This window comes from Rutidosis leptorrhynchoides, chromosome 9, assembly GCF_046630445.1.
Source record: "Rutidosis leptorrhynchoides isolate AG116_Rl617_1_P2 chromosome 9, CSIRO_AGI_Rlap_v1, whole genome shotgun sequence".
NCBI lineage: Eukaryota > Viridiplantae > Streptophyta > Magnoliopsida > Asterales > Asteraceae > Rutidosis > Rutidosis leptorrhynchoides.
The window spans coordinates 356,118,144-356,132,329 of NC_092341.1; the positions used below are offsets into that span (position 1 = coordinate 356,118,144).

General features: G+C 34.8%; 1 protein-coding gene across 1 annotated transcript; it reads left to right on the forward strand.

The window, feature by feature from the left end:
• Nucleotides 1-1,048: 1,048 nt before the first annotated feature.
• LOC139866398 (MLO-like protein 6) lies at nucleotides 1,049-14,186 on the forward strand. The gene is made up of 15 exons (XM_071854632.1): nucleotides 1,049-1,436; nucleotides 1,587-1,644; nucleotides 1,752-1,903; nucleotides 2,013-2,129; nucleotides 2,229-2,289; nucleotides 2,383-2,471; nucleotides 3,548-3,622; nucleotides 3,716-3,810; nucleotides 3,914-3,963; nucleotides 4,505-4,545; nucleotides 4,646-4,819; nucleotides 12,986-13,021; nucleotides 13,125-13,192; nucleotides 13,282-13,342; nucleotides 13,670-14,186. The coding sequence occupies exons 1-15, from the start codon at nucleotides 1,293-1,295 to the stop codon at nucleotides 14,129-14,131; spliced, it is 1,683 nt and encodes a 560-aa protein (XP_071710733.1). The 5' UTR covers nucleotides 1,049-1,292; the 3' UTR covers nucleotides 14,132-14,186.

Genomic DNA, 14,186 nt, shown 5'->3' on the forward strand with positions numbered 1-14,186 from the left:
AAAAAAACATTTCTAGTTCTACTTTTAGGCCAAAAAAATAAAAAATACAAATAAAATCAAACAACTCGTCTTTAATCAAATGAGCTTAAAGTGTTAGTTCATCTTTTCCTCTTAGACTATTTGTAGTGGTGGCGATGACGTGAAAATGTGAGAGATTCATTTAGGTGATGACGGTGGCATGGCCATATGGCAAAGGTGGTGGGATGAAGGGAAGTAGTGGGGAAGGTGTTGGTATGGAGTGTTGTGTTGTGTCAAAATGCGATTGAAAGTTGTTGAAAATATAGTGAAAAAAAGACAAAAATGTAGAAATAAGAATAAAATAATGAAGCACGTCTGTGAACATGAAGGTGCTAGCATCAAGCACGCCAAAAAACTGTGACTGGTGGTGTTATGGCGAGACATGAAAGCCTATCACGCGCATTGCAACAACCTTACAGTTGAAGAAAACAGCTCGTTATTTTATCTTCTTTCGTAATCATAAACTTATATAGTGATGTTGTTAACTAAAGCGGTATGGTGAAAATTAAAACAATTATTGGTCCATTGTTCTCGATGTAGATATATCAATCATGATTAAGCTTATATGTCAAATATACTACTGTATTTGACAAATAGTTGATGGATTGTGGGAGTTTTCAAACTGATAGTTACATATTCAAAACATGTACAGTAGTAGTAGTTATTCTTTTTCGTTCTACCATGATTACAAATTTTATATATTTTACACAAATACCGTTAACGCTTAGAATTATAGGTTGACTAACTTTATCAATATATCCAAAAAGAAAGTAACAAAACATATATGATTCCCAAAAAACTGGGTCATCTTTAAGACCAAGTCATTATGATTGGGTATATACATTTTGCCAACGTGGTTTGCCAACTCGGTTTGCCAATGGGCTTTTTTGTCTTTTCATTCCCAATCCCATGTATTGATTAGGTAAGTCAAAGTCAATGGAAACTTGTCATTTATAAACTTGTATATATCTTAATGAGTATATGTATATATATATATACAAGCAAACCTCTCTTCCATTTAGATACACAAACTATAAAAATCTTTCCTACAACTCTCATTAAACTCAACTCATAAACTTGTTTTCTTTTAATAAGAGAAATAAGGAAAGAGATACAAAAAGATACATATTATATTATAGATCTAGCTAGCTAGATTGAAATATATTTTTATTTATCTTTTGTATTCATAAATAGCTCACTTGGGTAAAAACGACTTACTGAAATTAAAACACAACACGAACCAATTTAAGCATTCGAGCTTGTTATTGAGCAAGATGGATAGAGATAAAAGTGGATTTCTAACAAAGCCAAAAGAGAGATCATTAGAGATAACACCGTCATGGGCAGTTGCTGTGGTTGTGTTCGTGATACTTGCCATTTCAATTGCTCTTGAATATGCCCTTCATCTACTTGGTCATGTATGTACTTTAATCACCCCCCCCCCCCCCCCCCCCCCCCCCAACACACACACACACACACATACTTAATAGTTCTATGTTTTTTTTGTCCAATGTTATGTTTTTTTTTTTTTTTTTTGTCTGCTGATATGTTTTTTTTTTATTCCATAGTGGTTGCAACATAAACACAAGAAATCACTCCATGAAGCCCTTGAAAAGATCAAAGCAGGTAAATTGATAATCTTGTTTTTCGTTGTATATTATGGTATTAATTGGTTTAATATATATGTTAATGTTAATGTTAATGGTAATGTTAATATTGTTTATTTTTATTAGAGTTGATGCTTCTTGGATTCATATCATTGCTCCTAACAGTTGGTCAAGGACCAATTTCTGATATATGTATTCCAAGTAATGTTGCAAGATCATGGCACCCTTGTAAAAACTCTAAAAAAGACACTGATTTTTATGATCCTTGTCTTAAAAAGGTACGTCTCAATATATTTTAAGCCTTTAAAATTTAACAGATAAGGTTTTTCATGTTCAGGCGTTAAACGTTCAAACATATAACACTTAATTTCGGAATTTGTGGTGCAGGGAAAGGTGCAAATGGTATCGAACTACGCAATACATCAACTCCACATATTTATTTTTGTGTTGGCTGTGGTTCATGTCACCTATTGCATTCTTACTTTAATGTTGGGTAGACTCAAGGTACACACTACACACACATAAATACTATACGTACATTGTGCAAGTTTTTTATTTTTATTTTTTATGTGACCTCTAAAATTTTGTATGAAAATAATATAGATGAGGAAGTGGAGGGCATGGGAAGATGAAACAAAGACAATTGAATATCAATATCGCAATGGTAATTAAGCGTTTTAATAGTTGATTTGTACTATAAGTCGATTATTTAAGTACGTGTTCATGATTAATGTATTCAATTTATATGTTATATTAGATCCCGAAAGATTTAGATTTGCAAGAGAAACGACATTCGGACGAAGACATTTAAGATTTTGGAGCAACTCAACAATTCTCCTTTGGATTGTAAGTGATCTTCTATAACTTATATTCTTTTAAAAGGTATATAAGAAAAATAAATAAGTAAATATTCGTGCATATATTACTGGTGTTATGCATTCAAAAATTGAAAGAAATTAGATATACCAGTTGCAAATATTGACATATTTGACCAAAAGCAACTTATTATTAGGCTTCTAATAATTAATAGTAATAGTAAGAAAATGACAATACAAGTAATACAACCAAAAGAAGAAATAGGCCACTCTAATGTTGAATGACCACAACAAATGGGCCACTTGCTTGGATCGTTAGATGTGCAATAAAGTATTGATCTTGACCCTCCATTAATTTGGAAGTCGGCATCTCTTATCTCTTCTCTTATATAGAGATAAAGGTAATATAGATATACAAATAACTAATACTAATACTAATACTAATACTAGTATGAAGTTTTAATTTGAATAAGGTAATGAAGTCCATTTTCAATACCACGGCTTTAGTTGACCAATTTAATAATTTTTAATTACTCTAATACTTAACTTATTTACTTTATCTCGTATTAGCTATTGTTGAATATTACTAAATAAACTAACGTTTTAATATTTGAGTACCGCGTTACCGGTAGTCACAAAAATATGTTGTTGTATGTACTATAATATCTAGGGTATTAATGAGTCGACCTAGCTCATGAACTATTCGAGTTCTAGTCGTTAAAAGATTAATTCGAGTTGTTTTACACGATCTAGAGCTTGAACTTGAACATATTCGAGTTGTTTTGTAAACGAGTTTGAGCTTTTTATCGAGCTCTAATCAGCTCCCAAGTCTAAATGAGTTGAACTCGAGCTCTAGGACATGTATCAAATGATTATTGCTCGAGCTTAATATGTTAGGTTGGAAAAGGGTCAAGTTCGAGCTCTTTGAATTTTAAACAAGCAGAGCTCGACTCTAGGCGAGCTTAAGCTCGACTGGCCTCGTTTAAGCGTATTCCTTACTCTCTCTATGTAGATATGATTTTTTATTTACATCTTATTTGTTTTCCATTTCTGATATAGTTTCCTTTGACTATTGGATACTAATCACATTTTGTTGCATAAATGCAGGGTTGTTTTTTCAGACAATTTTTTACATCAGTTGCAAAAGTTGATTACCTTACTTTAAGACATGGCTTCATCAATGTAAGTACAATGAAAATGTTAAGTATACATTTCTGTTCATAATTTTCGTTACATTATTAGATTGATCTAACAAATATATCTCCTAATATATAGACACATTTAACGCCCGAGAGCCAGCAACAATTTGATTTTCATAAGTATATCAGTAGATCGCTTGAAGAAGATTTCCAAGTTGTTGTTGAAATAAGGTGACTTGATGATTTTAATTTCATTTTCGTTAAACTACTTTAAGTGATATATGTAGTCTTTAACTCCAAAGAATTATTCTTATTCATACTTTTGTATATGCAGTCCTGTAGTTTGGTTCTTTGCCGTTTTACTACTTCTCACCAATACCCATGGTAAGCAGCCATGCATAAATTTAGTTCATATTATTCGACTTTTTGAGAACAGTCTAAAGTTGTGTTTGACTTACAGTTGAACGAAATATTTCAGCACTGAATGTTGAATTATTCACTATTCGGTGCGTTTGTTTGTAACCTCAGAATGACAAATAATGCTCGAATGACAAAAATTGTGTGATGAACCACATAGTTGAAATACTTCCGTAACCTAAGTATCTCCATTTTCATTTCATAATCTCTTTAAATTATATCTAATATCTAAAACACTTATTGAACGACTATGTTCTTTTAGTTATTCATATAAAAAGTTAATATGGAAATATTACATCATTCAAAATGATTATCAAGCAGATTATTGTCCTTTCGAGCCAAATTCATTAAGAAATCTTTGACTCATTCAGATTTTGTATCACTCAAAATTTAATCATACGTTTTATCAAACGCTTTATCAAACGCTGTCTAAGATTGTCTAATAACATTATTTAATTTTATTTTCTAATATTATTTAGTTTTCTAATATTCTTTTTGTTGATTTCAGATTGGTATGCATACCTATGGCTTCCCTTCATTCCACTGATTGTAAGTACTATTCTCATTTTCAATTATATGTTAATGAGTTAGAATCATTTGTCATGTGTGTTCCATTAAATTGATAAATTTATATATGGTTACATCGCAGATAATAGTCATTGTGGGAGCAAAGTTACAAGTTATCATAACAAAGATGGGTAGAAGGACTCATGAGATGGCAGATGTGATTAAGGGTACACCAACAGTTAGACCAGGGGACGATCTTTTCTGGTTCGGTCGACCTAAACTCATACTCTATCTGATCAACTTCGTACTCTTTCAGGTTCGCAAATTCTCAGCTTTTCATAATGAGTTTGTTGTTGTTGATGTTGTTCTTGATGGAATTCATCACATAAACAAAGTCATAAAACCCATTTTATGTGTATATAAATTCGTGTATATGTATATATTAAGCGGAAGCAATTTAAAGTTTATGCATGTATAGTTTAACCTTTTAAACATGAATTCCATTTATAGATCTAGTCTTGAAAATATATTAAAATGTAAAAGAAGCTAGTAAGAAGTTTATACCTTCTCCAAAAGGAGGTAGAAGCAACAAGGATGGAGATGATGAATAGAAGCTAGTTTCTAACTTGAAACCTCAAGAGATAATACCCACAAGCCTTAGTACAACAACACCCTTGTATGTAGTTAGGATTTTCACACCAAAATAAGCTTGAAATCAAACTTGAAGAACCCTTTTGTCCTCTCCAAAATTTCGGCCAAGAAAAGAGGTGAGGAGGAGATTTTGGTTATTCAAAATTGCAAGTAATGAAGTGTGAGAAAAGTGCCAAAAGGTAATGCATCAAATGGAGAGTTTAAGCAACCAAGACAAGGCATGGGGTGGCTTGTCTTGGAGCCATAAAACCGCCACCCCACCCATTGGTGGAGGAAATGATTTAATTTTTCTTTTATTTCAAATTAATAAGATTAATTTGATAAATAAAAACCCATTTGATACTTACACTCAATTCTTTATAAAACCTATTATAAAGATAAGTAAATATATTTATTTACTTGTACATATACTTAATTTTATAACCATTTTATAAAATTATCACACTTACATTTATAATTATCCAAATAATTATTCAAGCATATTATCTTTAGAAAACCAATTTCTAAAGTCAAAGTGTCTAGTATTTATTTTAAAGATCCATTCATTAAAACAAATACTAGTAAGGTGTTGTCGGCTTGTTATTGGGTATGACCCGACTTGGATCATAACATATTGGCCACATTAATCAATTATGTCTCTCGGGCATATGAAATACCTTCAATCTCCCACTTGCACGAGAAACATAAGGAATTAATGCAAGTGACGGATACCACCTAACGACCGTCCATCACCCCCAATGTGTTATGACTTGGTGCCATTCAATAACATCATCCCTTTCGAGTTCCCATCTCGAATATGATTAGGTGAATCTTTCAATACATCCTTTTGTCCTAGATGTCATGTTAAATCCAAGAGACATAGAATGATCACTCTCTTATAGATCTAACTTTATCAGGCCTTAGACATCTGACTCTCAACGAATAAGAGGGACAAATTCCATCTTGAATACATACGTCCTAGACACTACACTTCGTACCATACCTGAAGCCTCCCTTATGTACTACCATGTTTCAGAATAGCGAAGGAAAGAATCAAGGCACAATATTCGGTGAATATCTGAACCCAATATGTGTCTCAGGTCAGAGGATATAATGATATTCTCCTTTACTCAAGATTACATGTGATCAACCACAAAGGCTCCATATAGTAAATCTTGAGAGCGGGTCTTCCAGTATTTGTGTCCCACAAATATCTATGAACCTTGGTCGCAACCTTGCCCCACATTCACCATTTGAATGCTAACCAATCCAAGTTCATAATAGTCTAGACCTCACACTTGTTCCCACAAATGTGATCAACTACGGAATTCAGAATAATAGTTTATTCATGGATAAAATATGCAAAATTGGAACATGACTCATAAATAAATTAATACCATAATTATATTAATGAGTTTGAACTAATTCGTTCCGTTACAATACATAAAATAGATCAATTCCAATCATTAGAATATCGAAGCCCTAATGCACAAACATGTCCCTCATGTTTTGGCCCATGTAAAAGCTTCGTGAGTGGATCCGCAACATTTTGATCTGTGTGAACTTTGTGAATACATATCTTTCCCTTTTCAACCTCATCCCTGATGTAGTTGAATCTCCGCTCAATGTGACGAGTCTTTTGATGAGCACGAGGTTCCTTGATTTGAGCAATCGCACCCTCGTTGTCACAAAAGATCTCAAGAGGGTCCTGAATGGAAGGGACCACTCCTAAGTCGTCGATGAATTTCTTCATCCATGCAGCTTCCTGAGCTGCCAATGAGGCGGCAATGTACTCCGACTCTGTAGTGGATAACGCAACAACTTCCTGTTTCGCACTCTTCCAAGAGACCGCACCACCATTTAACATGAATACATAACCGGATTGTGATCGAGAGTCATCTCGATCAGTTTGGAAACTCGCGTCCACGTAACCTTTTACAGCGAGTTCCTCCTCACCAGACCCATATATTAGAAACATATCCTTAGTCCTTCTAAGGTATTTCAATATACATTTAACCGCAGTCCAATGACTATTTCCTGGGTTATTCTGGTATCTACTTATCAAGCTTAGAGCGCATGACACATCCGGTCTAGTACATATCATTGCATACATGATAGACCCAATAGCAGATGCGTATGGGACTTTCTTCATTCTCTCTTGTTCATCTTTGGTGGTAGGACACTGAGATGAACTGAGAACGGTTCCCTTTTGAATAGGTACCAAACCTTTCTTAGAGTTTTCCATCTTGAACCTTTTCAAGATTTTATCAATGTATGTACTTTGACATAAACCTATCAACTTCTTGGATCTATTCCTATAGATACCAATCCCCAATATGTATTGTGCTTCTCCAAGATCCTTAATGGAGAAGCAACCTTTTAACCAAGTTTTGACCTCTTGCATTGTGGTTATATCATTCCCAAATAATAATATATCATCCACATATAGCACAAGGAACATTATGGAGCTCCCACTAGCCTTCTTGTATACACAAGCTTCATCACCATTTTTAATGAAGCCAAATTTCTTTGCCTCTTCATTAAAACGATGATTCCACATCCTAGATGCTTGTTTCAATCCGTAGATTGATTTCTTTAACTTGCATACCTTTTTAGGATTTTTCGGATCAACAAAACCTTCGGGCTGTACCATATAGACATCTTCCTCAAGATACCCATTTAGGAAAGCGGTTTTGACATCCATTTGCCAAATTTCGTAATCATAATGAGCAGCGATGGCAAATAATATCCTAATAGACTTTAGCATTGCCACAGGCGAAAAAGTTTCATCATAGTCAACCCCTTGAGTTTGAGTGAAACCCTTTGCTACAAGTCTAGCTTTGTATGTATCCAAGTTTCCATGTATGTCGGTTTTCTTCTTGAAAAGCCACTTGCAATCAACTAGCTTAGAGCTAGGAGGTTGCTCAACAAGTTCCCAAACTTGGTTTTCATACATGGATTGCATCTCGGCGTTCATGGCTTCCTGCCATTTATCTTTATCAATCCTTGATAAAGCATCTTTGTAGTTTGTCGTTTCATCCAAATCAACCGTATAGCAACCATCCACGAGAAACCCATATCTCTCGGGAGGATTACTAATCCTACTAGATCTTCGAACGTCTTGTGTACTTTGATCATCCACATGATCATTTTCAACATCCTCATGTTGAGTGCTAGTGTTAACCAATTGTGTATCATCGGCTTGATCTTGTACCTCTACAAGATCTATTTTCCTTTCACCATTACCTTCCATAAGGAACTTGGTTTCAAGAAATTCCGCTTTCCGAGCTACAAATACCGTTTGCTCGGATGGATCATAGAAGTAATATCCCATGTCATCTTTGGGATATCCTATGAAGATACACTTTGTGGATCGAGCATGTAGCTTATTTGCTACATAACGCTTAGGATAAGCTTCACATCCCCATACTTTCAAGTATGAAAGAGAAGGAGGTTTTCCAAACCACATCTCATGAGGAGTTCGTTCCACTTTCTTGGTTGGGGCCATATTTAAAATACGAGCCGCGGAGCTTAGACAATAACCCCAAAATGATAGAGGTAACGAGCTTCTTGCCATCATAGATCGAACCATATCCATTAGGGTTCTGTTCCTCCTTTCGGAAACTCCATTAAGTTGGGGTGTTCCGGGTGGAGTAAGTTGTGAGATAATCCCGCAACTCCTAAGATGATCTTGGAAAGCATCGCTTAGGTATTCACCTCCTCTATCGGTACGTAGTACCTTAATTGTCTTATTGAGTTGATTTTGTACTTCGTTTTGATATTCTTTGAATGCTTCAAACGTTTCGTCCTTGTGTCTTAATAAGTAGACATATCCGAAACGACTAAAGTCATCAATGAAAGTAACAAAGTATCTTTCACCATTCCTAGTCATGGGTTTAAAGGGTCCACATACATCCGAATGTATTAATCCCAATAAATCTTTAGCCCTTTCATAAGTCCCTTTGAAAGGTGCTTTAGTCATCTTGCCTTGTAAACAAGATTCACATACATCAAACGAATCCATTTCATTTGATTTCAAAAGTCCATTCTTTTGAAGTGTATGCATTCGGTTCTTGTTTATATGACCAAGGCGACAATGCCATAAATAGGAATCACTCAAATCCCTTTTGAGTTTCTTGGTGCTAGCATGGTATATAGAGCTCGATGATGCGTCATCATGAACCAATTCATAAATTCCATTTGAAGGCGAAGCCTTGAAATAGAATACATTATCTAAACAAAAATGGATATCATCATTAATAAAATTAACATTAAATCCACATTGTCTCAAACGGGAAATAGAAATAATGTTTCGACATAAGTCGGGTGCATACAAAACATCATTCAAAATAAGTTCCAAGCCACTTGGAAGTTTCAACACAAAGTCTCCTTGAGCTTTCACTTGCACTTTAGCTCCATTTCCCATAAAGAGACTTGATGTTCCTGTTTGCTTGTTACTTCTTTTGAACCCCTGCAAGGAATTGCAAATGTGAGTTCCACATCCAGTGTCTAATACCCATGTATTAGAAGAAGTAATACTAAGCTCTATATATACCATATATATGTTACCTGAGGTTTGCCCTGCATCCCTCTTGTCCTTCAACTCCTTAAGATAGACCGGGCAATTTCGCTTCCAGTGACCCATTTCACCGCAACCGAAACACGGGTCTTCTTTGGGGTTTGCCTTCTCGGCTACCTTTTGCTTCTTAGCCTTGTTGATGGTTGGGGTAACCATCTTCCCCTTCCCTTTGCCTTGATAGGCGGGTCCCTTTCTCTTAGCCACCTTTGACTTAGAGGTGTTACCTTTAGACCCACCTTGATCGATCGCTAACACGGGTAAAGCCCTTTTACCCATGCTAGTTTCCGCCGTTCTTAGCATACCGTGAAGCTCACCTATGCTCTTATCCATCCCATTCATATTGTAATTAATTACAAATTGATCAAACCTTTTTGATAGGGAGTTAAGGATAAGATCGGTGGCTAACTCATTAGATATGTTTAGGTTAAGACGGTTAGCACGATCGATAAGGCTTTTCATCTTAAGTACATAAGATGAAACCGATTGGGTATCGTCCATACGACAAGCATGTAGCGCCCGAACCGTTTCGAAACGCTCAACACGCGCTTGTTGGAGGAACATCTCCTTCAATTGCGTTATCATGTCGTATGCACTATGATGCTCGAAATTCTTTTGGAGTTCGGGTATCATAGTCCCAAGCATTAAGCATGAGACTTGAAGGGAGTCGTGGCAATACTTATCGTAAGAGGCCATTGCCTCCACATCATTCTCATCCGGTTGATCGGGAATGGGGTCCTCAAGCACATACATTTTATCCTCTTGTTTGAGGACAATCCGAAGATTGCGGAACCAATCCATAAAGTTTGTATGGTTGAGTTTGTCTTTCTCGAGGAGAGACCGTAACGATAGGTTGTTCATGTTAAGTAGTGCGTTTTGCATGTTGTTGTTGTTATTAGCGGCCATCTACAAAATTCAACAAAGTCCTTTTAAGTATCGATTTTAAATTTAATAAACAATACCCTTTAAATTTGTTTTATTAAATATTAGAATCCAACGGTAAATCAAATTTCGGTTAGGTGACCTTTATCCCGTCATTTGATTTAGCTAGGTAGTCTCAATGACTATTGCAATCCTTTTGCAACTTCTAAGTTATGGGATCATGCAATCCTTTTGCATGGCATATTAATCCCATCAACGCCTATTTGTTCCTCATGCTTCGGTGACCCTAAGTTCATGATTCCCAAATCAAGTCGTCCTTCTTGCGTAAACATGTAGACTTAACATACAAGTGGTTAGGTGACCTTTATCCCACATGTATGCGAAGTGTACCTTATTCATATTAGTTCACTCATGACGGTTAGGTGACCTTTATCCCATCAAGAGTTTCCTAATATGTCTAAGTGTTTCCACAAAAGAATGGCGTTTAACTTGTTTACCTTGTTTTAGTTAAAGGGATTTTAAGTTTCCTACATTCTAGTTTAGAAAACAAAATGCTATACACCAACATGCATTTGGTGTGTAGTGTTTTTTTTTTTTATGAAAAACCCATTTTCATGTCCTTATTAGTAAACCAATTACTAGTTATAACCATTTCATCACCTTTTAAATAAACCGTTTTATTTAAGTCTAATAACCAATTATTAGTGTCATTTTGTTATGTTTTTATTATAACCATTTTATAATGTATTATGCAAGTGTTAACATGTGATGATCTTGTAGCAACCAAACATACAAACATACACAAGCATGCATAACAAAGTGTTCACAATCAAGAGCCATTTGGTGGACATTTGTTTAGCCAAAACAAATGTCACCTAAGAGGGTTAACCAAAGTAAGAGATTTTTACCAAAATCTCCCACTTAATCTTGTAATCTTCAAAGCTCCATCTTGTAATCTTCATCATGAGTCTTCACTTTCATTTTACAAAATTATATCCTAATACAATTTTTCTAGAAAATGAAATAACAACCTATTCTATTTTTACAAACCAAATAGAATAAATTACATCAACAAATTACAAGATTAATTACAACTTTTACAAACCAAAATTACCAAAATTATTACAACCATATGAATGAATATTACAACCAAGAATAATAACCAAATCATCCAAACATTCAACCACACGGTCTAGGCTCGATTGTGAACAACAACATAACAATAATCTTGGCCAAACTTGAAGTCCAAACCCACTTTTGGAACCCCAAAAATTCGGCCAACACCATAAACCCACCAAAACTCAAAATTTTTTACATTCTACTTTCATGCATGTTGGTAGATTGTAAAATAAATGAGTTTACTAGCCAAAAACAAGAAGCATATTAACAAGACTTTGGCTCTAGATACCATTGATGGAATTCATCACATAAACAAAGTCATAAAACCCATTTTATGTGTATATAAATTCGTGTATATGTATATATTAAGCGGAAGCAATTTAAAGTTTATGCATGTATAGTTTAACCTTTTAAACATGAATTCCATTTATAGATCTAGTCTTGAAAATATATTAAAATGTAAAAGAAGCTAGTAAGAAGTTTATACCTTCTCCAAAAGGAGGTAGAAGCAACAAGGATGGAGATGATGAATAGAAGCTAGTTTCTAACTTGAAACCTCAAGAGATAATACCCACAGGCCTTAGTACAACAACACCCTTGTATGTAGTTAGGATTTTCACACCAAAATAAGCTTGAAATCAAACTTGAAGAACCCTTTTGTCCTCTCCAAAATTTCGGCTAAGAAAAGAGGTGAGGAGGAGATTTTGGTTATTCAAAATTGCAAGTAATGAAGTGTGAGAAAAGTGCCAAAAGGTAATGCATCAAATGGAGAGTTTAAGCAACCAAGACAAGGCATGGGGTGGCTTGTCTTGGAGCCATAAAACCGCCACCCCACCCATTGGTGGAGGAAATGATTTAATTTTTCTTTTATTTCAAATTAATAAGATTAATTTGATAAATAAAAACCCATTTGATACTTACACTCAATTCTTTATAAAACCTATTATAAAGATAAGTAAATATATTTATTTACTTGTACATATACTTAATTTTATAACCATTTTATAAAATTATCACACTTACATTTATAATTATCCAAATAATTATTCAAGCATATTATCTTTAGAAAACCAATTTCTAAAGTCAAAGTGTCTAGTATTTATTTTAAAGATCCATTCATTAAAACAAATACTAGTAAGGTGTTGTCGGCTTGTTATTGGGTATGACCCGACTTGGATCATAACATATTGGCCACATTAATCAATTATGTCTCTCGGGCATATGAAATACCTTCAGTTCTAACTAACATCTTTCTTATTGGTTTTTTATTTATAGAACGCGTTTCAACTGGCGTTTTTCTTGTGGAGTTGGGTAAGCCTTTTCACCTCAATATTTTTACATATCTATGCGCTTTTTAATAAACTTGATTTGTATGATAATAATAATTGTTTTGTTGTTCTTTCTTATCTTATAGTATACATTTGGCTGGAAGAATTGCTTCCACAAGCTCGATGAGGACATTATAATCCGGATCACTATGGCGTAAGTTGCAATCCATACTAAAATTGTATTGTAGTATTGAATATGACTTAAGAATGTTGGACTAATTTTAACTTGTTACGCCGTTTCAGGGTTGTGATACAGTTTCTATGCAGTTATGTGACCCTACCTTTATACGCTCTAGTAACACAGGTACATTTTTGATTAACTTCTCCGGTTCTACTTTAACCATCCCAAGATAGCTCACTAGTTGGGACTCCGAGTTCCTCTCAATAAGTTTCGGGTTCAAATCTTACTGTAAGCATATCTTGGGGTGACCAGAGAAAAGGGTCGGAAACAATCACGGGATAACCCTGTTAGACTGCGTATGTATGACTAAAAACTATTTTCTTTTTGGGGGCATTTTGAACATCGAAAAGTTTGTCCGTTTAAACATTTTTATCCGGTTCTGATTTACCATCAAAAGCACATTTAGAAGATTGTATTAAGATTTTTTTCTTTTTCTTGACTTTTCAACAGATGGGTTCAAGAATGAAAACGACAATTTTCAGTGACAATGTAGCAAAAGCACTAAAAACATGGCACCACACAGCCAAAAAGCATGTCAAACACGGCAATCATTCAGCTCCAACATCGCCATTTACAAGCAGGCCGGGGACCCCACTACATGGAAGTACGTCTCCGATGCATCTGTTACATAGATACCCAGAAAACAGTCTTGATAGCCTTTCGAATTCTCCAAGAGGTTCGGGTTTTGAGCACGAAGGTTGGGCCAATGAGTCTCCATCTAGCCACAACCGAAGATATCAAAATGAGAATTTTTCAAGAGATGAGATGTCTGATTCTGATCGTAAAGATATTGAGATTTATGAACCAACAAGGCCGAGCTCAAGTTCAACCCAATTGCCACCCGGGCCAAGACCGGTTAGAACGCAACATGAAGTTGATATTTCAGATTTTTCATTTGGACAGAGTAAGTAAATATTGTAATGTAAACAAATTCCTCATAATTAATTGAAAATGTTTTGATTACGTA